This window comes from Rhinopithecus roxellana, chromosome 8 (assembly GCF_007565055.1).
Source record: "Rhinopithecus roxellana isolate Shanxi Qingling chromosome 8, ASM756505v1, whole genome shotgun sequence".
Taxonomy (NCBI): domain Eukaryota; kingdom Metazoa; phylum Chordata; class Mammalia; order Primates; family Cercopithecidae; genus Rhinopithecus; species Rhinopithecus roxellana.
The window spans coordinates 47,722,753-47,745,509 of record NC_044556.1 but is presented as its reverse complement, the minus strand read 5'-3'; the positions used below and the strand labels follow the sequence as shown (position 1 = coordinate 47,745,509).

Genomic DNA, 22,757 nt, shown 5'->3' with positions numbered 1-22,757 from the left:
GCAGTGGCACAATCTCAGCTCACTGTAACCTCTGCCTCCCAGGTTCAAGCAATTCTCCTGCCTTAGCCTACTGAGTAGCTAGGACTACAGGCACACACCACCACGCCTGGCTAATTTTTGTATTTCTTTTAGTAGAGACGGAGTTTCACCATATTGGCTGGTCTTGAACTTCTGACCTCCTGATCCACCCACCTCGGCCTCCCAAAGTGCTGGGATTACAGGCGTGAACCACTGCGCCCAGTCAACAATGCTTTATTTCTTGACTCTCTTTCTACATACCTATTGCACAGGAATACTTTTCCGCAAAGAGGACCTGATTTTGACTGAATTTTAGCCTCTTCCTCTTTCACATGATAAAGCTGTTAATTGCCTAAGAGAAGATTGCCGAGTTACAGTGTAGGGGGAAGCATATTCAGCGACAATTAGCAATAATTCTGTTTCTGTTAAACCTTATAATTCTTATATCACTACTGCACAGAACTAGACATGGAGCTAGTTTGTGTCTCACTGTACCATTTACTAATTTTTTGACCCTGAGGAAGTAACTTGACCTCTTGTAGCTTTATCTGATGTACAAAATTGAGACAACGGTAAGATGCTATCATTTAAATAAAATGTTGAAATGTTGGAGTGTTCCAGGCTTGTTAAGATGGATGGAACACACACACACACACACACACATTCTCTCTCTGTCTCTCTCTTTCACTTTGTTACTCTGTCTTTCCAATAAGTCTTGTTTTCACTTCCTGCTAAGAATCAGCCTAGAGGTGACTGGAGGAAGAGAAACTAAGTTGTGGTGACAAAAAACAAGACTATGAGTAAGGATCAGTCTTACCCTTACAGACTGGATAAAACCCTAAGAAACAAAACCATTGTGCAAAACCTTTCAGGCCAGGCTTGGTGGCTCACACCTGTAATCCCAGCACTTTGGGAGGCCAAGGCAAGAGGATCATTTGAGCTCAAGAGTTCAATGCCAGCCTGGGCAATATAAGAAGACCTTGACTCTACAAAAAATATAAAAATTACCCGAGTGTGGTCTTGCATGCATGTAGCTCCAGCCACTCAGGAGGCTAAGGTGGGACGATCACTTGAGCATGGGAGGTCAAGGCTGCAGTGAGCCATGATCATGCCACTGCACTCCAGCCTGAGAGACAAAGCAAGACCCTATCTCAAAAAAATTTTTTTTTTTTTTTTTTTTTGAGACGGAGTCTCGCTCTGTCGCCCAGGCTGGAGTGCAGTGGCCGGATCTCAGCTCACTGCAAGCTCCGCCTCTCGGGTTCACGCCATTCTCCTGCCTCAGCCTCCGGAGTAGCTGGGACTACAGGCGCCCGCCACCTCGCCCGGTTAGTTTTTTTGTATTTTTTTAGTAGAGACGGGGTTTCACCGTGTTAGCCAGGATGGTCTCGATCTCCTGACCTCGTGATCCGCCCGTCTCGGCCTCCCAAAGTGCTGGGATTACAGGCTTGAGCCACCGCGCCCGGCAAAAATTTTTTTTCAAGGAATAGAACCACTGCACATGCTCCTCCTGATCCCCCAAAGTGTAAGATTTTCATGCAAATAGCTATCTTACTAAATAGCTACTTAAGTAAGGTATCTGGATATAAAAATCAATGCTCCCTAAATCAGCTGCATTTCCATTATGTCAAAAATAAACATATTCAATGTAAATCTGATCTAAATCCCAACAAATACTAAGAAATCTGACAACTTGATTCAATGTGTACATTAATGAGCAAAAATCCAAGAATAACTATGAAAATCCTGAGATGAATAAGGAGATGTGCACTACCATATATAAGGATGTATTATAAAGCTATAGTATTAAGACAATGTGGTATTGAGACAAAGATAAGCAAATTGCTGGTGGAATAGCCTAAGCTCTAGAAAGAGAAACACATATATATGAAACTTTGTGACAGAATTGTCAGTTCATATCAAAAAGAGGATGATTAGGTTTTTTAAATGGTACTGAGACAACTGGTTATACATATGGGGAAAAAAAAGAAATTAGATACTTGCCTCACATCACCTACAGACATGGATTTAAGGCTTGAATGTAAAAGGCAAAACTTTAATACTTCTAGAAGAAAATACTTTGGAATCGGCAAAGATTTCATAAGCAAGACAAAAATATTAATAGTGAAATAAAATACTGACAAAGTAAACCACATCAAAATTAAGAACTTTTATACATGAGAAGACAACATAAAGAAAGTCAAGAGATGAGCTGCCAATCAGGAAAAAAATAATTTCAACAGAAGTAAGCCATGAGGGTTTGTATCAGGCTAAATTTTTAAACATTTATAAACCAATAGGAAATAGACAAAAGTGCACACAGTGAACAAAATAAAAGCCACAAACAGATATTTCATGGAAGAAACTACATAAATGGTAACAGATGAAAAAGGACTCAACCTCATTAGTAATCAGGGATATCCAAATTAAGACTACCATAGAGTACTATTTTATAACTACAAAAATGGAGATGGGGACTAAGACGTCTTCTTACAACATATAAACCAAAAATAAAATTTTAAGTTCCCCCAAGCATCTGAATGGACCCCTCCTCTTGGCCAAGGGCATTCCAAAGTTAACCTGAAAAGCTAGTTCAGGCCATGATGGGAAGAGGGAGCTGAACATGCCTCATCATACCCTCTTCCCTTTTGGAATTCCTGATAGAACAGATTCTTTAAATCTGATAAAAAAAAAATTTACGATCTGTTCTCTCTGAAGTCTGCTGCCTGGATACCTGGAGGCTTCATCTGAATGATAAAACCTTGGTCTCCACAACCCCTTATCACAAGCCAGACATTCCTTTCTATTGATAATAACCAATTGCCAATCAGAAAATCTTTGAATCTGCCTATGACTTGGAAGCCACCCCACCCCTGCCTGCTACTTCCAGTTGTCCTGTCTTTCCAAACTGAACCAATGTACATTTTACATGTATTGACTGATGCCTTATGTCTCCGTAAAATGTATAAAACCAAGCTGCATCCTGACCACCTTGAGTACATGTACTCAGGATCTCCTGAGGGCTGTGTCACAGGCCATTGGTCACTCATATTTGGCTCAAGATAAATCTCTTCAAATATTTTACAGAGTTTGACTTTTTTGTTGACAAATACTAAGTGTTGACAAGGGATTTAGTGACATAGAAATCCTTATATCCTATTAATGGCAGGGCAAAGTAGTATAGCCATATAGAAATTAACATGGCATCATCTTATAAAATTAAAAATTTATACATTTATAACATCTTCTTTTTCTTTCAGTACCTTTTAAAGATGTTGTTGCTACATTGTCTTCTTACTTGCATTATTTCCAACAAGAAATCTATGTTTCATTTGTTCCTCTGTGTGTAGCATGTCTTTTCATCTCCGATCACTTTTGAGATTTTCTCTTCATCATTAATTTTCAGTAATTTGATTATTAAATCCTTATGCTGTTTTCTTCATGGTTTTTGTTGTTTGGGGGGTATTTTTATTTGTTTTTGTGCTTGGGGTTCATTGAGAATCTTGGATTTATAAATTTATGGTGTGGGGAGAAAAAATAATTTTTATTCTACCCTTCTGAGTTCTCAGCTGGGACTTTTATAACAAAAGACAAATTAACAAGAGAAAAACAGATAATCAGGGAAAAATGAGTAACTCCCAAAGAAGTGACCTAGAATTTTGGCTTATGTAGCATCTTCAACTAAAAGAAAGAAAGAAGGGTGTTGGGAAAGCAAGCTATGGGAAAGTGTTCAGGAAAATCAAACAAGAGTAAGGTTTATTATGCAGATTTAAATTGGTGCTTCTCCATGGATAAGAGCCTTTTGTGATTTAGTCCTCCTTCTTTTCCCAGCACAGAGAGGGAGATAGCCTAACAAATGGAGATTTCTTTTAAAAATGTAAATTTCTCTTACAGAAAGGTAACTTCTGTGTTTTTAGAATTCTCCTGTGTCTGCTGTTTCTCAAAATAATCAGCTCAAAATAATCCTTATGCCAAAAAATCATATTTTAGGGTGGCACATTCCTGTCTCCTATAAGTTTTCATCAAGTTTGAAAATTTTTTGGTCATTCTTTGTTCAAATATTTTTTCTATCTGTTACCAGAAAGGGGTCCCAATTCAGACTCCATCAGAGGGTTCTTGGATCTCATGCAAGGAAGAATTTGGAGTGAGTCCATAGAGTAAAGTGAAAGCAAGTTTATTTCAGGAAGTAAAGAAATAAAGAATGACTACTCCATAGGCAGAGCAGCCCCAAGGGTTACTGGTTGGCTATTTTTGGGGCTACTTCTTGATTATATGCTAAACAAGGGGTGGATTATTATTCCTTTCCAGGAAAGGGTGGGCAATTCCAGGAACTGACAGTTCCTCCCCTTTTTAGACCATACAGTGTAATTTCCTGATGTTGCCATGGAATTTGTAAACTGTCATGGTGCTGGTGGGAGTGTCTTTTAACATGCTAATGGATTATAATTAGCATAAAATGAGCAGTAAGGACGATCAAAGGTCACTTTCATCACCATCTTGGTTTTAGTGGGTTTTGGCCAACTTCTTTACCGTATCCTTTTATCAGCAAGGTCTTTGTGACCTGTTCCTTATGCTGACCTCCTATCTCATCCTGTGACTAAGAATGCCTTAACCTCCTGGGAATGCGGCCCAGTAGGTCTCAGCCTTATTTCACCCAGCCCCTATTCAAGGTGGAGTTGCTCTGGTTCAAACGCCTCTGACATATCCACCTTCCTCTTTTTTCAAGGACTCCAATTGTAACGCTAAAGGTTTTTGCCTTAGCCACGCCAAAGAATTGGTGTGGCGGCTGCCCGTGGCGATGGAGACACAGACCAAGAGAAGAAAAGCTGTAGGCTTTATTGAGCGGAGTGACAGTACAAAACTTTTACAGCGTGGAAGGGATTTCGAGCAGGTAGTCAGAGTTCGATTACGCAGTTGCTTTTTAAACTCTTTAAGGCGGGAAATACGTGTAGAGGGAAGATGCTACCAGAGCGAGAAACAAAGGCAGTAAATTATTTTGTGACATGTCTTAGATTTTGAGGAAAACCAGAATTGTAACTTAGGTTTTATTTATTTTATGACCTTGTAGCGGCATGGCAAAGGAAACAGGATCTTACAGGACTTTATAAAGTATGTTTATGAGGAATTGGAATTGGGAGCATAGATAAGGTTCGCTGGTCATAGAAAAATGGGCATTTAATATTCCTTTTAGTTTTGGGGGAGGGGGAAGGGAGAGAGGCAGAGAGGACACAGGGAAGCTTACAGCAAAATTTTTGCTGTTTATAGCTTTTTTGGGGAAGAAAACACATGCACAAATCCTGGTGTTAGGAATATTTTAAGCGTATATTCTTTAATATTATTCATTCAGGACCAAAGTAAGTTCTGATGCAGGAAATAAGTGAGTTGTACAGCTTTCTGAGCCCCTATTTGACCCAGGAAGCCCAGCTGGTCCCTCCTTTCACAATTACACATGTATTAGGCCACTTGAAGTTGTCCCACACCTCACTGATGCTCTTCTCATTTTCTTTTTAACCCTCTGTTTCATTTTGGATTGTTTTTATTGCTCTGTCTTTGCATTCATTCATCTTTTTTTCTGTGATCTAATGTGCTCTTAATCCCATCCAGCATACTGGTTTTCATCTCTAGAAGTTGGATTTTAGTCTTTTTCTATTTTCCCTGTCTTTACTGAGGTAAGTCCCTTCTGGGTTCTCTAGCACATGTCTTGCGAATTGTGCTCTCCTTTTTGGGGAACTGGCACTATTTCCAGCCCTGTGTGAGTGTAGGGTACTGTTCTAGCTAATACTTTCAAGTGGTTCTTTCCTGGGGTAGTTTTTTCACACACATGCACCTGTGAAATAAAAAAAAAAAAAAAAAAGAAGAGGAAGAAACCTTTTAACTGAGGTATGTGAGCCCCTTTAAATTATCAGGCTCAGAGAGGCATTGGAATGAAACTGCAGTCACATCACTCCCCCTTGAGCTAAATAATTATCTCACAAAGCCACTTGCTATATGGGCTCCAGACTAACTGATGCCAAGCAGCCATAAAATGCCATATGCTGGACACCATAACTCATACCCTACAGTTCAACAATGTATAGCCAATAACTAATCAATGCCATCTCTGTAAGCCAATGAAAATTTCTATCAAAGAACTTTGTATCCACCCACTCCTTCTTATCTTTGCCTTTAAAAACCTGCTTGTAACAAAGGCTGACTGAGCACTCCCTGAGTTAACTTAGAAGTGTGTCCTGGGCAACTGTCTTCACTTTGGCTCAAGTAAACTCTTTAAATTATATCTTGTGCTTCAGCCTCTTCCTTCTAGATCAACACACTGATTACTACTCTGCTGAGTACTTGGTGGGGACCCTCAGCAGATCTCTGGAATTCTCTCTGTATGTAGCTTTTTCATTTCCATTTCTTTGATCCACGAGCTCTCTAGCCACCTTGGTCTCTCCAGACTCAGCTCTGTCTCCTCAATTCTGGGACTCCACTGGGATCTGCCTGAGTTCCCCTCCCTGTACCACAGCCTGGAGACCCTCTCAATGCAGTAGGTGAGGCAATTGCAGGGTTCATCTTTTTTCTTCCCTATCTCTCAGAGATGACTGTCTTTTGTTGCCTGTTGCCTGATGTCCACAGTTTCAAAAAAACATTGTTTCATGTACTTTGTTCTTTTGTTTAGTTTAATTTTGTTTCAGGTGAGAGGATAAATCCAGTCTCTGCTACTCCATCTTGGCTGGAAATCTGGTATGTCATTAATAATATTCTAGTTGTTCGTTTGGGTTGTGGGTTTATAAATGTTCATTTTCTTATTTTGCATCATTAACCATATACACATATATATTACACATTTTTTCATTTGCGTAAAATATTAGTCGACTTTTTTAAGTTCTAAAAGAAAGTGAAGAGCCCTGGGGCAGGACAAGGGCAAAGAAGTAGGAAGAGTCTGTGGCCAACCTCTTACCTCATGTACCTTTCTGACACTTCTATCTCTTCTACCTAGAGCGCTCCATCTCAGCCAATTCCCCCCTGTCCTTGTCACCATGACTCTGAAGGTGCTTTTCGGACACACCAAGATGGTCATGGAAAAGTGGTGCTGGGTTAGGGGACAGGGAAGATCATGAGCTTTCATACTTTATGATCTAACAAGTCACTGTAGTCTGTCACACTTATGTACTAAATGAGGGTCTTTCAGAATAGCGCTGCAGTGTCTGCACCTGACTCACATTATCAGGCAGTTAAAAGCTGGGGAAGGAGCGCATGTGAAGAGTTTTTCCATTTCAGATGATAGCTATTTTTAGGAACACAAGCTACATAAATGTTTTAACCCTTTTCCCATCCTTCTCCGCTTGCTGCTGTGATACGGGAACAAAATCAAAATGGAGTGACCTTGCTATCTGGGGAAAGATGAAAACTGCATATGCAAAAGCAAACAGACTGAGATTTATAACGAGTTGATCCCTTAAAAGCTTAGGAAAGAATCTCAAGGGCACATAGGAAAATAGACATATTCATGAATGTTAGACATATTCATGACAACACAAAAAGGTGAAGTCAGGGGAAGAGGAAATGGACAAGGTCATCCCAAATTGAAACAACTTATAAAAGATAAATTTTAATATCTCCAGAAATTAACTGTAAACGTCCCTATAAAATCATAGATGGGAATTTTTGAAAATAAAAGATTGAGTAGTAAGAATAACTAAGAATAAAATATTAATGAGTTCCTAATGGAAACTTAAAATTGAACCACTGGGGGACTTTTTATAATGAATGGCAGTTGAAGAAGAACATCGGGTAAACTTTATGTGAATCTTTGAAAAACACCTCAAGCATTAGCAACTACATAAAAGTTATATATTTCACCTGTCCGAGAGCTGTTACAACAGTATACAAAACATATTAAGCAAAATTGTGCTATAGACAATTACTTATATGCAATTCTTTACTTAAAATTTAGCAGATACATTTGAATAGTTTCTAAAACACATGATCATCAGAGAAGGAATTGAGTAGGAAATAAAGCATTACTGTTTTTTACTCATAAAGAGATGAAAATAAAATAAAGTATTGGTCAATTATTTATGAGATTTAAATTATCTTAGCATTTATTTGTTTGCTTTTGAGACAGGGTCTTGCTCTGTCACTCAGGCTAGAGTGCAGTGACACAATCACAGTGCACTGCAGCCTTAACTTCCCAGACTCAAGCAATCCTCCTGCCTCAGCCTCCCAAGTAGCTGGGACCACAGGCATGAACTACCTGCCCAGCTAATTCTTTCTATTTTTAGTAGAGACGGGATCTCACTATATTACCCAGGTCAGTTTCAAATTCCTGGGCTCAAGCAATCCACACACCTTGACCTCCCAAAATGTTGGGATTACAGGCGTGAGCCACTGCACCCAGTCCATCCTATCTTTTAAAAAACATATCAAATAATTGTTCATAAATCATTTTCTGTAGTAGACAAGAGAGCAATTTTTCTTAAAATTGGCAAATAAGATTTTGCATCTACCTTTGAGAAAATTGTATTTGTAAAGTGATTTTAAAAGAATGAAGTCTATGAGTATAATGGCATTATAAAAGTGTCAGTGGCCAGGCACAGTGGCTCATGCCTGTAATCCCAGCACTTTGGGAGGCTGAGGCAGGGGGATCACAAGGAAAAGAGATTGAGACTATCCTGGCCAACATGGTAAAATCCTGTCTCTACTGAAAATATAAAAATTAGCTGGGCGTGGTGGCATGCACCTGTGGTCCCAGCTACTGCGGAGGCTGAGGCAGGAGAATCGCTTGAACCTGGGGGGTGGAGGTTGCAGTGAGCCAAGATCGTGCCACTGCACTCCAGCCTGGGTGACAGAACGAGATTCCGCCTCAAAAAAAAAAAAAGTATTAATATATGGAAATACAAATGTCATATATAGATGTAAATTCTCCTAATGGTTCTCCTGAGCATCATGATTTTTTTCCATGAATTTTTATTTTAAGTTCCGGGGTACATGTGCAGGATGTGCAGGTTTATTACATAGATAAACGTGTGCCATAGTGATTTGCTGCACAGATCAACCCATCACCTAGGTATTAAGCCCAGTATTTATTAGCTGTTCTTCCTGACACTCTCCTTCCCCCAGCCCCACCCGACTGGCCACAGTGTGTGTTTTTCCCCCACCATGTGTCCATGTCTTCTCATCGTTCAGCTCCCACTTATAAGTGAGAACAGAGCATCATGATTTTCATTGTCTATCAAATACTAGAAGACTACTCTGTCTGCGTTTGTTACTATGTTTGCCCCATTTTTCTAGCTGTTCTTACATGAATTTAAACCTACATCAATGGCTATTTCCTCAGCATTTGGAAACAACAGATACTTATTAGAAAGAAAGTATTTTATCCTTCCTGGCTATAGATCTTACATTCCTCTTATATAACAATCCTAATTCCCTGATGTTATCCTAATCAATGAAATGATTTCACTTATTTTTCAAAGAAGTAGCTATTTTACTACAAAGCAGAAATCGCAAGGCATGGGGTGAGCACTGTTATACTCCATCAGTCAGTATGTAAGGAAAATCAAACTGTCTGATTTTGAATCCTGCTTCTACTTTTTACAACCTTGGACAAATTACCGATCTCCTCTTTCACTAGATTTATTATTTATAAAATGGAGATAATAACGTCTACTCATAGATTACTGTGAGGCTTAAATAAGAAAATATGTATCAAGCATATTTATCTGGCATGTAATAAGCACTCTAAAATTTATGCAGTGATGAGGATAATGATCATAAACAATCTGACAGCATCTTATCCAAAGGAAAAAATGCGCATTTCCTTTGAGTAAGCGCTACTGATTCTAGGAATGTGTCCTAAGGAAACAATAAGTCAAATGTTTAAAGGTAGGCACAAGACTACTTATGGTAGTAAGCAATATTTTTTACTGGTCATACAGTAAAAAATTAGAAATAACCTACATGTTCTTGAAGAGAAGTTGGTGAAATAAATTATGGGACATGCATACAGTGGAAAACTTTGGAGACAAAATAGTAAAATTGTTACAAATATAGGCTTTGAATATAAATTTTGACAAACTGAGACTTCTCTCATCTCTTCAGAACACCCTGAGTTCTTCCTGGCCTTTCTTCCTCGCTTTTCATTTGTGTCAGTCAGCTCTTGCTCGTATAGCAATCTTAAAATCTCAGTGGCATATAATGGTAAGCGTTTAGTTCTCACTGTTGCAAGGCAGGTGAGGCAGTTCCGCCTCAAACCACAATGTTTCGGACAGCTCTGTTTTGCACTGTGGTTGACTAGCTAAAAAAGGTTCTTGGGTCAGCAGTCACAGGAGGACAAGAGGATGAGAGATAATGTGTGAAGCTTCCTAAGTGCTAAGTTTGAAATTAGCATCATCTCGTTTCCATTCACATTTCGCTGGCCAGTGAAAGTTGCATGATGAGCCACAGTCAAGAGTCAGAGAGGTACCCTCAGGAGGCTGTGGAGAGAGTGTAGATTCAGGGAGTGGTGAGAAGCTGGGGCCAGTACGTCAATCTACAGCATGATTTGTCATTTTTCATTCTCTGCCAGTGAGATTGCCAGTCTCTCTCTGCACTCATTGAATTCATCCTAGTTTCTGTTTAGCTCTCTTTCTCTCTTACCACAATACCTAGAAATCTTTTTGTAGGGTTACAACTCTGTCTCAGGAGCCACCTCAGTTTGGTGGCACAGAGCTCACCACTGGTACTCTAAAACTCTTTTCTTGAAGACATTCCTATCCATGGTCATGAGTTATTTTTCGTCTCCATAGCATCCACATTAAACATTTAATTACCTTGGATTTAGCCAAAATAAACACTCCAAATTTATGATGTCTTTCAGGAAGAGAGTTTGTTTACTTTTTTAACCAAAATGGGAGATTGATCCTGTCTGTGTCCCCAGAGGAGCAGAGGCTGGTTTGCATTAGGGCAGCTCTTGTAGATGCGTGACTTTTCCCATGGCCTCATAGAGGCTGATATAGAAACTTCTGGATCCAAAGGATCGTTTGGAGGCATTAGCCAGGCATTGAACCAATGATAAGAGTGAGGTTTTGCCATATTCTAACCCTAAGAAACAGAAATGGTAGAGGGAAAAAATAATCAGAATGGAATATCAATACAACTTTAGCCTTTTCCCTGGATTCTGAGAGTTCATAACCTAAAAATTAGAACTTCAAAGTGGGAGAGATGGGCTAAGAGGTATGAGCATGGGGAAAGCATGTTTCAAAATTCAAGATGTATTTCCCAGAAAAGGAACAGTCAGAAAAGGCAATTTCCTTCCTCTTTTCTAATTTGGCTCTGGAGCCCCAGCAGAACCTCTTCAATATCTTGCATGTTACAGATTTCGCTGCTCCCACCAGCTTGGAGACAACATGTGGTTCTTGACAGCTCTGCTCCTTTGGGGTAAGTTGGACTCAGAGGGGATAGTTAGAGGGGTACAGGCTGTGGCTGTGGGGAGTCAAGAGTTTTGTCTTCCTGTGGTAACTTTGGGTAGAACTCATGAGTGTGGAGACAACTTGTATCTGTGCTTCCATGGTTTATTCGTTTATCAAAAGGATGGGAAGGGGGACCCTGAGGTAGCATTAAGCCTGGAAACAGCACAGTAAAGTTTCATTGGTAACCACCTGTAGCTTGTTCAGTTCTGTTAGTACTGGATTTTGAAAGAGAGAAATAGAAACTCAGAGACCTGAGTTGAGCCCTCAGAGTCTACATTAATTATGTCTCCCCAGTTCTCTCTTCCTCATCATTTTCCCTGGACCAACTGATATCTTTATTCTCTGATCTCTTGCAGTTCCAGTTGATGGGCAAGTGGGTGAGTGACCTCTAACTCAGCTTCTCCTCCTATGCCACTTTCCTACTTCCAAAGGTTGGATCCTATTAACCTGAAGAAGAGCATATAGGGAAAGCAGAGAAAGAAGAAAGATTCATAAATTATGTAAAATATCCCATATTCAGAGCATGATTTTCATAAAAACCATGTTTTGTAAGCTTTCTTTCTAAAGTTTCCTGAATGAGCTCTTCCCTCTGAACGAAATGCCTAAATGTATCTATAACAGCAGGAAAGAGCCAGAATTGCACAAACACTGAAGAAGTCTGCTGGGTTTCCCAACATCCCCTAAACCAGTCCCCTTTACAAGAAAGCAGAGTGGGTTTTTTCTCCTCAGACAGAGCCAGGCAAATACTGAAAGCTTCAAAGAGAGGAGTTTGAACCTCTGTTTCCAACGCACAAGCTGCAGAAGCCCTGCTCTGTACTCTCAGAGACAGTGTAGCTCGGAGGACAAGGAACACAGCTCCGCTCGGCTTGCCGAAGTCTAAAACCCTGCTTCATTGCTCCCAACAGGAAAACCTACATCAGTAATTTAATCCTCAGCAGCCCCAAATTCCCAACACCCAGATGAGGATTTCATAACATGAACAGAGGTCTCTGCAGCAGGAGTTGGACACTCGTAAAGGCTGGCTTTTGTAGGTTTCCACTTGCTTATTTTTCAAGTAAATCTAAATATGTATTTTTTCCTTGTGCTATCCACAAAAGCCTTACCAGTCACTCAGAGCCCTCCCCTTTACTCCATTTCATCTTTTTCTTTTTCTTCTTGTAACCTCCAAGTAGATACCACAAAGGCAGTGATCACTTTGCAGCCTCCATGGGTCAGCGTGTTCCAAGAGGAAACCGTAACCTTACAGTGTGAGGTGCCCCGTCTGCCTGGGAGCAACTCCACACAGTGGTTTCTCAATGGCACAGCCACTCAGACCTCGACCCCCAGCTACAGAATCACCTCTGCCAGTGTCAAGGACAGTGGTGAATACAGATGCCAGAGAGGTCCCTCAGGGCGAAGTGACCCCATACAGCTGGAAATCCACAGAGGTAATTATGACTTGGACCAGGTGGGCCAGAAACCGCAAGGTCTTCCTCTGCGTTCTCTCCTTTCTGGACACCAGATGTGTGTGTGTCAATTTATCTGATGCAGGTCTCAGCACTATGTACTTACCAGGTGAAACTAAATCAATATACTCAAAACATCATAGCAGGGTCCTTAAACTATGTACCAACAGTGCCTCAGCTGGGCCAGCTGTAAGCAGAATGCCTAGAGTGAGACTTAGGCCCTAAGTTTGTATCATTATTCCAAATGTATGCCTGCACATAGTAAATGATAATAATCCAAACAAATGGGCAATAATGAACATCTGCAGTCACCTTCCACAGAAACAAAACTGCATATATATATACACACACACATATATACACACATATTATGTATATATATACATATTATGCATATATATTAGCATTATTATATATAAACTATATATATATACACGCATATACATAGTTTTAAAGCTGTGGTTGGTAGAGCACTTTTTAAGTATTGTCCTACATCTTACTTTTATCACTTAATAGAAATCTACTTTAAAATGTCTGCTGCACAGCTGTAGCAGAATTAATTTAACCATTCTGCCTATTAGCAAATTTTTAAGATGTTTCCACTCTTTTGATTTTATAAGCACTGCTGCAATAATCATCTTTATACATACATTCCTGGGGCACATTTCATAGTATATCTGTAAGATAATCTGGACATGGACTTATTGTCATATTTTAATAAATGGAAGCAGAAAAGCCCACCACCCAATTAAACCTGTAAGGAGATTCTATTCATCAAGAGATGGAGACTGCAATCTTCAGGGAAAAATGCTTCATTCAATATGCAAGACAAAATAACCAAATGTATTATTATTCAGAAGTAATGAGTTTAAACTTCTTTGAAAGTGATAATGCAAAAGTTAATCCACACTAGAGGCAAAATTACCTTTATGCAGACATGGTTGCTGTTAGAGGAAATGTGTTTTAGCCAAGGAAATGTTGAGAATGTCTGAGGGAAGGCTTGATGTTTCTCGTGTGTCCCTTAGGTCTCTGTAAATAAGTTCTTAGGATGGAGAGGTGAGGGAAGCTGACAGAGCTGTTTCCTTTTTTTTTTTTGAGACAGAGTCTCACACTGTCGCCCAGGCTGGAATGCAGTGGTGCGATCTTGGTTCACTGCAACCTCTGACAGAGCTGTTTCAACAAGACACTTTGGATAGTTCAAGCAGAAGTGTTTCATGGTTCAAGTGACAACTAAAGGACTAGGGCTGGGAAGAGGCTGTTTTCTTCACCTCTACATAGACTCTAGGACACCCACATCAGTGACTTATTGAAAATCATATCTTTTTTACATCACATTTTAATGTGAATTTTCATTGAAATGTAACTTATGTACAGCAAGCCATAAATGTACACCACAGTAAATTTTTGCAAAGTAAACAGCATCCCGATCTATTTTAGACATTTCCAACACCTTAGAAACTCCTTCTTGCCCATTTCTAGTCCACCCCCTGACACTGACTTCCAGCACCATAGGTTTTTTGCCTATTTTTGAACTTCATATAAAGGGCTACAGTGTGGGACAGGATGTACTCTTTTGTGTCTGGTTTATTTTTCTCAACATTATGATTGTGAACTGTATACATGTTATAAATTGAAGTTCATTTGTTCTTATTACTGTATATTTCATACTTTCCCGTTCTGCTGAGGGATCAGGCTGTTTCTGGTTTTGACCTCTTACAAATAGTAATGCTGTGGACATTTTTCAAACATGATTCAAATATTTTCTACCATTACTAGTGTTTGACAGTTTCTGATGGAGGTATGTTACAATTTCCCACTCTTGGATATACAAATGCAAATTAAGCATTTCCTTAATGACTATTATATTGACCATTTTTCACATGTTTATTACCTATTTGGGTATCCTTTTTTGTAAGGTCTTCTTGACAATTTTTCTGTTGTCTGTCTTTTTCTTACTGACTTATAGGAGTTATTTATATATTCTGGATATAAGTCCTTTTTCAAGTGTCTTAAATATCTTCTCCCACTCTGTGGCTTTTCTTTTCACTATCATATTACAGTTTTGTTTGTTTTCAATGAACAAGACTTGTTAATTTTACTACAGTACAATACACCAAAATTTTTGGTTGGTGCTGTCTATGCCCTATTTTAAAATGTTTTGCCACAGTCAGCCATGGGGAATTCATTTGCAGCTCACTGACTCTGAGTCATTTCAATTTAATCACTATATGCTAAGACCAAGAAAATGAAGCTGGTTGGTGGACCCAAGTCATAATCATATGGCTGACTCCAAAGTCATGAAGATGGGGGAATGATTGTTGAGTAGGAAATTAGTAATGTCTGCGAAAAGCTGCATCTCGTGACAATACTCCCACTACCATTTAAGTTTAAAAATTTATAAATTTCCATTATACATTATTTTATTCATGAATTATTTAGATGTTTTTTGGAGGGTGGTTTTTTGTTATTAATTTCTCATCTTATGGCACTTTGGTTAGAATTTGTGTTAAATATGGTATCAGTTCATTAGTATTTGTTGAAAATTGCTTTGTGGCCTAATTCACACTTAATTTTTCTAACATTGCATGTGTGTTTGGAAAGCATATGAATTTTCTTTCTAAAGTAGAGCATCCCACAAAATCAAGCCTATTAATTGTGTCATTCAAATATTTTCTACCATTACTAGTGTTTGGCAGTTTCTGATGGAGATGTGATACCATTTCCTACTCTTTTGGACATATAAAGCAAAGATGGCAGTGTTCGGGCAGTGCAGTCTTTCAGCACCTCCTGGCTGTGGGTGGGAATAAGGGAGGGAAGATAATTAATTATGTTTGGAAGCATTATATCCGTATCCATGACTGTAAAATTCATGCTACGTATGGCATAGAAACACCTGCCTTCCATTCTTAGATAAGTTCTGGAGGGGGGAAAAGCACTATTGTCTCTTCTCCTTCTTGGTCTCCTAAGAACCCCATTTTTATTTAGCCAAACCAACTGCCTCTGGAGAAAAGAAAAGTAGTTGAAACGTTTTTGGTTATGTGTAGAGGTGTACGTCAAAAGGAAGAACCCATTGACTTGGAGCTTGTTTTGCTAGTGGTGTCATTGATCTTACATATGTGAGTATTCATATCAATGTAGTAGGATGTTTATAGCTGGATGTTTGCCCTTCTGTGTTTGTCTTAGGATGTGTGGTCCTATTAACAAATTTGTCAAGAGTTGGAGTGTGTTTGTTTTATATTGCTGTGTAACAAGTTTAGCAGCTTGCAACAACATACATTTATGATCTTCCTGTTTCCATGGGTCAGGACTCCCATCATAGCTTAGCTGAGTGCTCTGCTGAGGGTCTTCCAAGGCTGCAGTCAGGGTGTTGACTTTGCTGTGTTTCTTTTTTCAGCTCTTCTAGGCTCACAAGGTCACAGGCAGAATTCAGTTCTTTGAGGTTCTAGGACTGAGGTTCCTACTTTCTTGCTGCCCGTCAGTGGGGGGCCACTCTCAGCTCCTAGAGGCCTTTGACTTGTGATGCTCTCATAGGCCCTCTCTTGGCATGGCAGCTTACTTCTTCAAGTTCAGCAGGAGACTTTCTCCATCCAGACTGCTAAGATAGAGTCTTACATAATGTAGGAATCCCAAGAGTGACGTTTTATCACCCTTGTCATATTCTGTTGGCTAGAAGCAAGTCTTACGTTCCACCCACACTCAAGGGGATTATACAGGGGAGTGAGTCATTGGGATCATTTTAGAATTCTGTCTGCCATGCTGTATGAACTGTTTTGGTTTCGATCAACTTCTGAGATCTGGAAAGGGAAGGTAAGAAAAGGCCGTGTGCACAGTTGCCAGTAAAGACTGCTTTTCTTTCCACCGAAGCTAAAGATATTTGAGGAACTGGATATAGGCCTGAGATTTAGCAGAGCTCTGAGGCTGGATGTTGCAAGGAGGAAAAACAGAAAGCCCACAGGGCCAAGCTTGGGCCTTCTTGTACCTCCTCCACTGTATACATACATTTTGGGTTCACTTTTTTCAGGCTGGCTACTACTGCAGGTCTCTGGCAGAGTCTTCACAGAAGGAGAACCTCTGGCCTTGAGGTGTCATGCATGGAAGGATAAGCTGGTGTACAATGTGCTTTACTATCAAAATGGCAAAGGCTTTCAGTTTTTCTACCAGAATTCTAACCTCACCATTCTGAAAACCAACATAAGTCACAACGGCACCTACCACTGCTCAGGCATGGGAAAGCATCGCTACACATCAGCAGGAGTGTCTGTCACTGTGAAAGGTATCGTATCAGAATAGTCATAGAATTGATAGTCCCTTCCCCTGAGGGACCATCATAAACAATCTAAACTCCTCACTTTAATTTACAAGCGAAGAAACTGGGCTCCAGAGAAGTCAACTGCCTTACTAAAGGCCACACCATGACCAGCAGCTGGAACCAGAACTGAGGTCTCTGGGTTCCAGTCCATTACTCTTTCCAGTGTACCGCAGCCCCCATCAATAATCACAGGAGCTGATGTCAATGTCAGGGCATAAGGGTGGTCCATTTCATCCATCTTATTTTAGTTGTAAGGAATAGAGACTCACTCTAGGTAGCTAGGAGAGTTAGAAAATAATGCCATGGAATCTCATGAAAGCTCCACAGAAAGAGAAACCTGGAAAACATGAGGAACAGGTTATACTGTCCATCTACCTCTCAGGGACAAAGCGGCCTCTGTGGCGCCACTTCTTCCTGAGCATCTGCAAGCTAAGCGGTTTGCATATGGCCTTGTTCTGACCCTTTCACAGCCTTTCCTCCTAATACAATCACTAACAATTTTCTCTGTCTGAAAAAAAAGAAGTTCACTCCTGTGGGAAAGAAATTATTGTTCCAGATTATCTTTCTAAGTCAGGAACACAAGTAATGAGTCACTGAAATGGCAAATGTGTGAGTCAAGGTTCACTCCTAGTTGACCACTGCCAGAAGGGCATGGTTATCTACCAGATGACATAGCCATTCAGGGAAGGATGGACCACGTAGAGCAGGGGTTCCCAACCCTTACTGGTCTGTGGCCTGTTAGGAACTGGGCTGCACAGCAGGAGATGAGCTTCCTCATGGTTCAGCAGTACAGCCTGAGCTCCTCCTCCTGTCCAATCAGTGGTGGCATTAGATTCTCATAGAAACACGAACCCTATTGTGAACTGCGCATGCCTGATGATCTGAGGTGGAACAGTTTCCTTCCAAAACCATCCCCACCCCACCCCCCAGCTGTGGAAAAATTGCCTTCCACAAAACCCAGCCCCGGTGCCAAAAAGGTTGGGGACCACTGGTTTAGAGGTGTCCTCGGTAGGACTAAGCGAGCTGGCAACCCTAATTATGTCTATTAGGACACCCCAAGAACGGCTCTCTGCTGGAAGTAAGAAGGGTTAATGCCTTATGGATGCATTTTCTAGGGCCAGGTTTCCCAAGGGGGTAAAGCATGTGTCTTTTGTGAAAAGGACCTGGATGCTCAACAGGCAACCCTGTCCCCCATCAACTTTCTCCTTAGAGCTATTTCCAGCTCCAGTGCTGAACGCATCTGTGACATCCCCGCTCCTGGAGGGGAATCCGGTCACCCTGAGCTGTGAAACAAAGTTGCTTCTGCAGAGGCCTGGTTTGCAGCTTTACTTCTCCTTCTACATGGGCAGCAAGACCCTGCGAGGCAGGAACACATCCTCTGAATACCAAATACTAACTGCTAGAAGAGAAGACTCTGGGTTATACTGGTGCGAGGCCACCACAGAAGACGGAAATGTCCTTAAGCGCAGCCCTGAGTTGGAGCTTCAAGTGCTTGGTGAGTGCGAATGATGAGAAGCCACTAGCACAGGAGAAGGGACTCCCTTATCTCCCACGGGACTGAGGTTTGTTCAAGGGTTTCATGACCCAAAGAGGAGGGGTAAGTCTCTTCAGGAAAAGCCCACGAGCAGACCTTTCCATCCTTGATTCAGAACATCACTCTTCTCCTCACAAACTTTATTAAATTTCCTTTCCTTTCTTTTTCTTTTTCCTTTGCCTTTCCGTCCTCCATTTCTTTCCTTCGTTTTCTCCTCTGTCCTTCTTTTCTTCTCCTTCTCTATTTTATTTTCCCCTCCCTCCCACTCTTCCCTCCACCCCATAACCCCCCTTCTCACTCTCTCTTCCTGCTTCCCTGCCTCCCTCCCCCTCACCAACAATCTCACCAACAATTTATCAAGTTCCTCCTATCTATTTTCATAGGTCTGGGGATATAAAAACGTTTGAGCATAGTTTTTGCTTCAAGGAACTCGCAAGGTGGATTTATCAGACACTGATTTTGTAAACTGCAAATCACCACCTTCCCAAGTGTCTCTATGTAACTGAGGCAGAGGGATTGTGAGCTCTAGAACAAAGGCTCCTTGGGGGTGAAAAAAGTTAATCTTCAACCCAAATTCATTTCAAGTATTAAATGGCATAGACATACCAGTTGTTTCTGGAACTAGGGAGTAAGTCCACTGACAGGGCCCAGCAATTAAGCTCTTCCAAGGAGCCTGTCCCCATCTATACACCATATAGCCAGTTAGAGCTACTGCCAGTTCCTTCCTGCTCCCTAAAATGAGCAGTGCCTCCTTGAGGACAGGCACATCAGGTCTCAGTCAACCTTCCCCTCCAAACATAACTCAGCCAGACCCCTCTGGTCTCTAAATATTGTATCTCTTCTCTTTGTCTTTTTCTGTTTCAGGGCTCCAGTTACCAACTCCTGTCTGGCTTCATGTCCTTTTCTATCTGGTAGTGGGAATAATGTTTTTAGTGAACACTGTTCTCTGGGTGACAATACGTAAAGAACTGAAAAGAAAGAAAAAGTGGAATTTAGAAATCTCTTTGGATTCTGGTCATGAGAAGAAGGTAACTTCCAGTCTTCAAGAAGACAGACATTTAGAAGAAGAGCTGAAGTGTCAGGTACAAGAATAAGAACAGCTGTAGGAAGGCATGCACCGGAAGGAGCCTGAGGAGGCCAAGTAGCAGCAGCTCAGTGGGTGGCCATCGATCTGGATCATCCCCTGCCCACTTCCTCCCCGTGAGCACTGCACACAAACATCCAAAAGTTCAACAACACCAGAACTGTAAATGAACTGACTTCAACTGGGATACATTTGGAAATTTGGTCATCAGAGATGACTTTAAATGAGCCTACTATAAAGAAATCTTGAAAAACTTACAAATCAAGCCTAGCCTGATAATCCTACTACATAGTTTGAAAAATAGTATTTCATTTCTCAGAACAAGGTAAAAAGGTGAGTGGGTGCATATGGACAGAAGATTAAGATAGAGAAAGAGACAGAATGAGAGAGAGGGAGACGAAGAGACACACACACAGCCAGGAGTGGGCAGATTTCTGGGAGACAAGAGGGATTAGTATAGACGATAAGGAGGGAAATAGAACTTACAAATGACTCCTACGGGACTGTGAGACTGAGAGGGCTCACGCCTCTGTGTTCAGGACACTCAGTTCATGGCTTTTCTCTTTGACTTTACTAAAAGAGAATGTCCCCATGTATGTTCTAGGCATACAAGGGGGTAACTCATGATGACAGATGGATATATTATTCTTGCCCTCTCTTTTGAGGCTTTCTCATAACCCCTGTATTTCTAGGGACAACAGAAATGCTGCCAGTCCCAGGCCCTTGCCCTGTAGGGAGGCAGAATGTAACTGTTCTTTTTGTTTAACAATTAAGTCCAAATCTCCAAGGGCGGCACTGCAAGGAGAAACTTCAAGTAGGTAGAAGCGGCGGTATCACAGAGTCCAGACCTTGCCTCCAGAGGTTTGCTTTACCTTCCTGATGTTCTGGTTGATTACTAACCAGCTTCAGGATATGCTGCTCACACTTGGGCTGTAATTTGGAGACAAAGCATTTTCCTGCCACTCTGTAACATAGCTGAGATAAAAACTGAACTATGTAAATGACTCTACTAAAAGTTTAGGGAAAAAAACAGGAGGAGTATGACACATGTAGCAACTTGATTCTAGATTATTTGGCTTGACCCGTAAATGATGGGTTGGAGCGTCGCGCTCCGAGCGTGTCTCACCGCAGGGCGCTTGCGCCACACTGTGGCCGCCTGTGCATATTGCAGCCTCCGCCTCCATCTGAGGGCCGCAGCCGCCGGCGCCCGGGAACCCAGCTGCGCCGAAAGCTGTTGGGCGCGCGCTTCTCCGCAGCTCCGCCCTCACCAAAACCCAGTGAGAAATTATTTGCATTCCTGGAGGCTGCAGGAGCGACAAATGAGCTCTAGGAATCGGTGGGTAGGAGCGGCGGGAGGCAGATGGAAGAGAGCAAGGGGTCGGCCGTTCGTGTCTGATTCCCCCGAGTCAAGGGGCAGTCCCCCAAAATCCCAACGTCATTGTTTCCTCTGGGCCGGCAGATGTGAAAATCCGGCGACAGGATGGAAGTTCCGTAGTCCGCGAGGGCCCGCGGCTTCCCCAGGCGCGTAGCTGAGTCCCTCCCACCCCGCCCCGGGCCTGCCTGCTCTCGGGCCGCCGCACGGCGCCACCTGGCGGCCGTCTGTGGAGGTTGCAGCTGCCGCCAAGCCTTGGTGCTGCTGCGGGCCTGAGGTGCGCCAGGCCGAGCCTCCGCGGAGAGGAGGACTGATAGATCACAGGAAGCGGGAGGACGACCCTGGGTTCCCAGCAGCCGTCCCAGCTTCTCGGCCTGGCGCTAGAGCAGCCAGAGGCGGCGGCGGCGGCGGCGGCAGGGAGGGAGCTGGTGAGGAGTGCGAGAGGCCACCCGCCTCCCCGCCCAGCTCGGAGGACCTCCCAGCTGGTTCCCTCGCCGTCAGAAGCAGGAAGGGAGCTAGCTGGCTCGGCGGGATCAGCAAGCCCGCAGGCAAGAAGGCTCCAGGCTCCGCAGGGGCCAACCCACATGGACTGGGAAACCGCCGAGCTTCACCCACAAGGGTCCACGGCCCATCCTATCACGGATGAAAAGATTACAGGACTGACAATGAGGCCCTGGAGGGATCTGATACATCTGGCGGGGAGGAGGGTGGGTCGGACTTTTGGGGGATCGCGGGGTGGAAGAATGTCCTTCTTCTCCCTGGGACCTACCGAGGCTTCACCTGTGAGGGTCTTGGGCCCATCCTTCAATCCGAGGGCTTCCAAGTCAAAGCACAACTCCCCAGAGTGGACAGGCGGAGTAGAACCGGCCTTAGGTTGGGAGGGTGGGTCGTTGTAGGTCGTTAGGGGTCGTTCCTCACCTTCCAGGCTCGGTATGGAGACCTCTAAATTCATTCTAGGACCACAAGAGCTTCTGTAAGAGTCCGGGCCGTTTCAGAACACTCAGAGGTTCCTAACTTGAGAAGTAATCCCCAAAGCAGACCAACCCGGTTTGGGGTAAAACAGGAATAGCTTGGTCCATTCTGGATCTTTCCTAGCTAAATGCCTTCAGAATTTAGGAATCTTTTCCCAGGAGGGCCAAAGATTAGCTAGACCTGCCCAGCGATTCCAGCCCTGAGAACCAGACAGAATGGAGGCATAGCTGACAGCTGGCTGGGAGGGGGCTGACGGTCCTCACTGCCACCAGGCTTAGTTGAGACAGATCCCCCAAGCTGTAGAGAAGACAACAGAAGCAAGGAGACCAGTTAGGAATCTAGGTGAGAGGCAGTGGCAGCCTGGACTAACATGGTAACAGTGGAGCTATTGAGAGTGGTCACATTTGGAAGATGTTTTGTAGGAAGTGTCAACAAAGTTTCTTATTGATTAGATGTAGGGAATGTGAGAAAGAGAAGAATGGGAGGGAAAACACCTAGATTTTGGGCCAAAGCAATAAATAGTCCATTGACAGAATTGAGAAAGCAAGTTGGAGGAGGGGAACACGGTAGCAAGAAGCAAAAGTTTCATATTGG

At 42.2% G+C, this 22,757-nt stretch overlaps 3 protein-coding genes across 5 annotated transcripts in view; 1 reads left to right on the top strand and 2 right to left on the bottom strand.

Annotated features, from left to right (window-relative positions):
* Positions 1–9,906: 9,906 nt before the first annotated feature.
* LOC104670099 (histone H2B type 2-F) overlaps positions 9,907–22,757 on the bottom strand; it is a 39,642-nt gene continuing 26,791 nt past the window's right edge. The window contains exons 2-3 of one of the 2 annotated variants that reach the window (XM_030935270.1): positions 16,168–16,686; positions 9,907–11,894 (exon numbers count right to left, since the gene is read on the bottom strand). In XM_030935270.1, coding sequence (XP_030791130.1) covers positions 16,629–16,686 — 58 coding nt within the window. In that variant the 3' untranslated portion in view covers positions 9,907–11,894; positions 16,168–16,628. The remainder of the gene's footprint in view (positions 11,895–16,167; positions 16,687–22,757) is intronic. The other variant, XM_010373283.2, reaches the window with a different exon arrangement.
* LOC104670100 (high affinity immunoglobulin gamma Fc receptor I) lies at positions 11,306–20,867 on the top strand. 2 transcript variants are annotated; one of them, XM_010373286.2, is made up of 6 exons: positions 11,306–11,415; positions 11,804–11,824; positions 12,620–12,874; positions 16,914–17,165; positions 18,412–18,696; positions 19,600–20,867. In XM_010373286.2, exons 1-6 carry the CDS (start codon positions 11,385–11,387, stop codon positions 19,827–19,829), a joined length of 1,074 nt encoding a protein of 357 aa, XP_010371588.1. In that variant the 5' UTR covers positions 11,306–11,384; the 3' UTR covers positions 19,830–20,867. The 2 variants fall into 2 exon arrangements, with proteins under 2 accessions (XP_010371588.1, XP_010371587.1); XM_010373285.2 differs by having other exon boundaries at positions 11,308–11,415; positions 12,617–12,874.
* LOC115899061 lies at positions 21,616–22,454 on the bottom strand. The gene has a single exon (XM_030935272.1). The coding sequence runs from the start codon at positions 22,141–22,143 to the stop codon at positions 21,799–21,801; it is 345 nt and encodes a 114-aa protein (XP_030791132.1). The 5' UTR covers positions 22,144–22,454; the 3' UTR covers positions 21,616–21,798.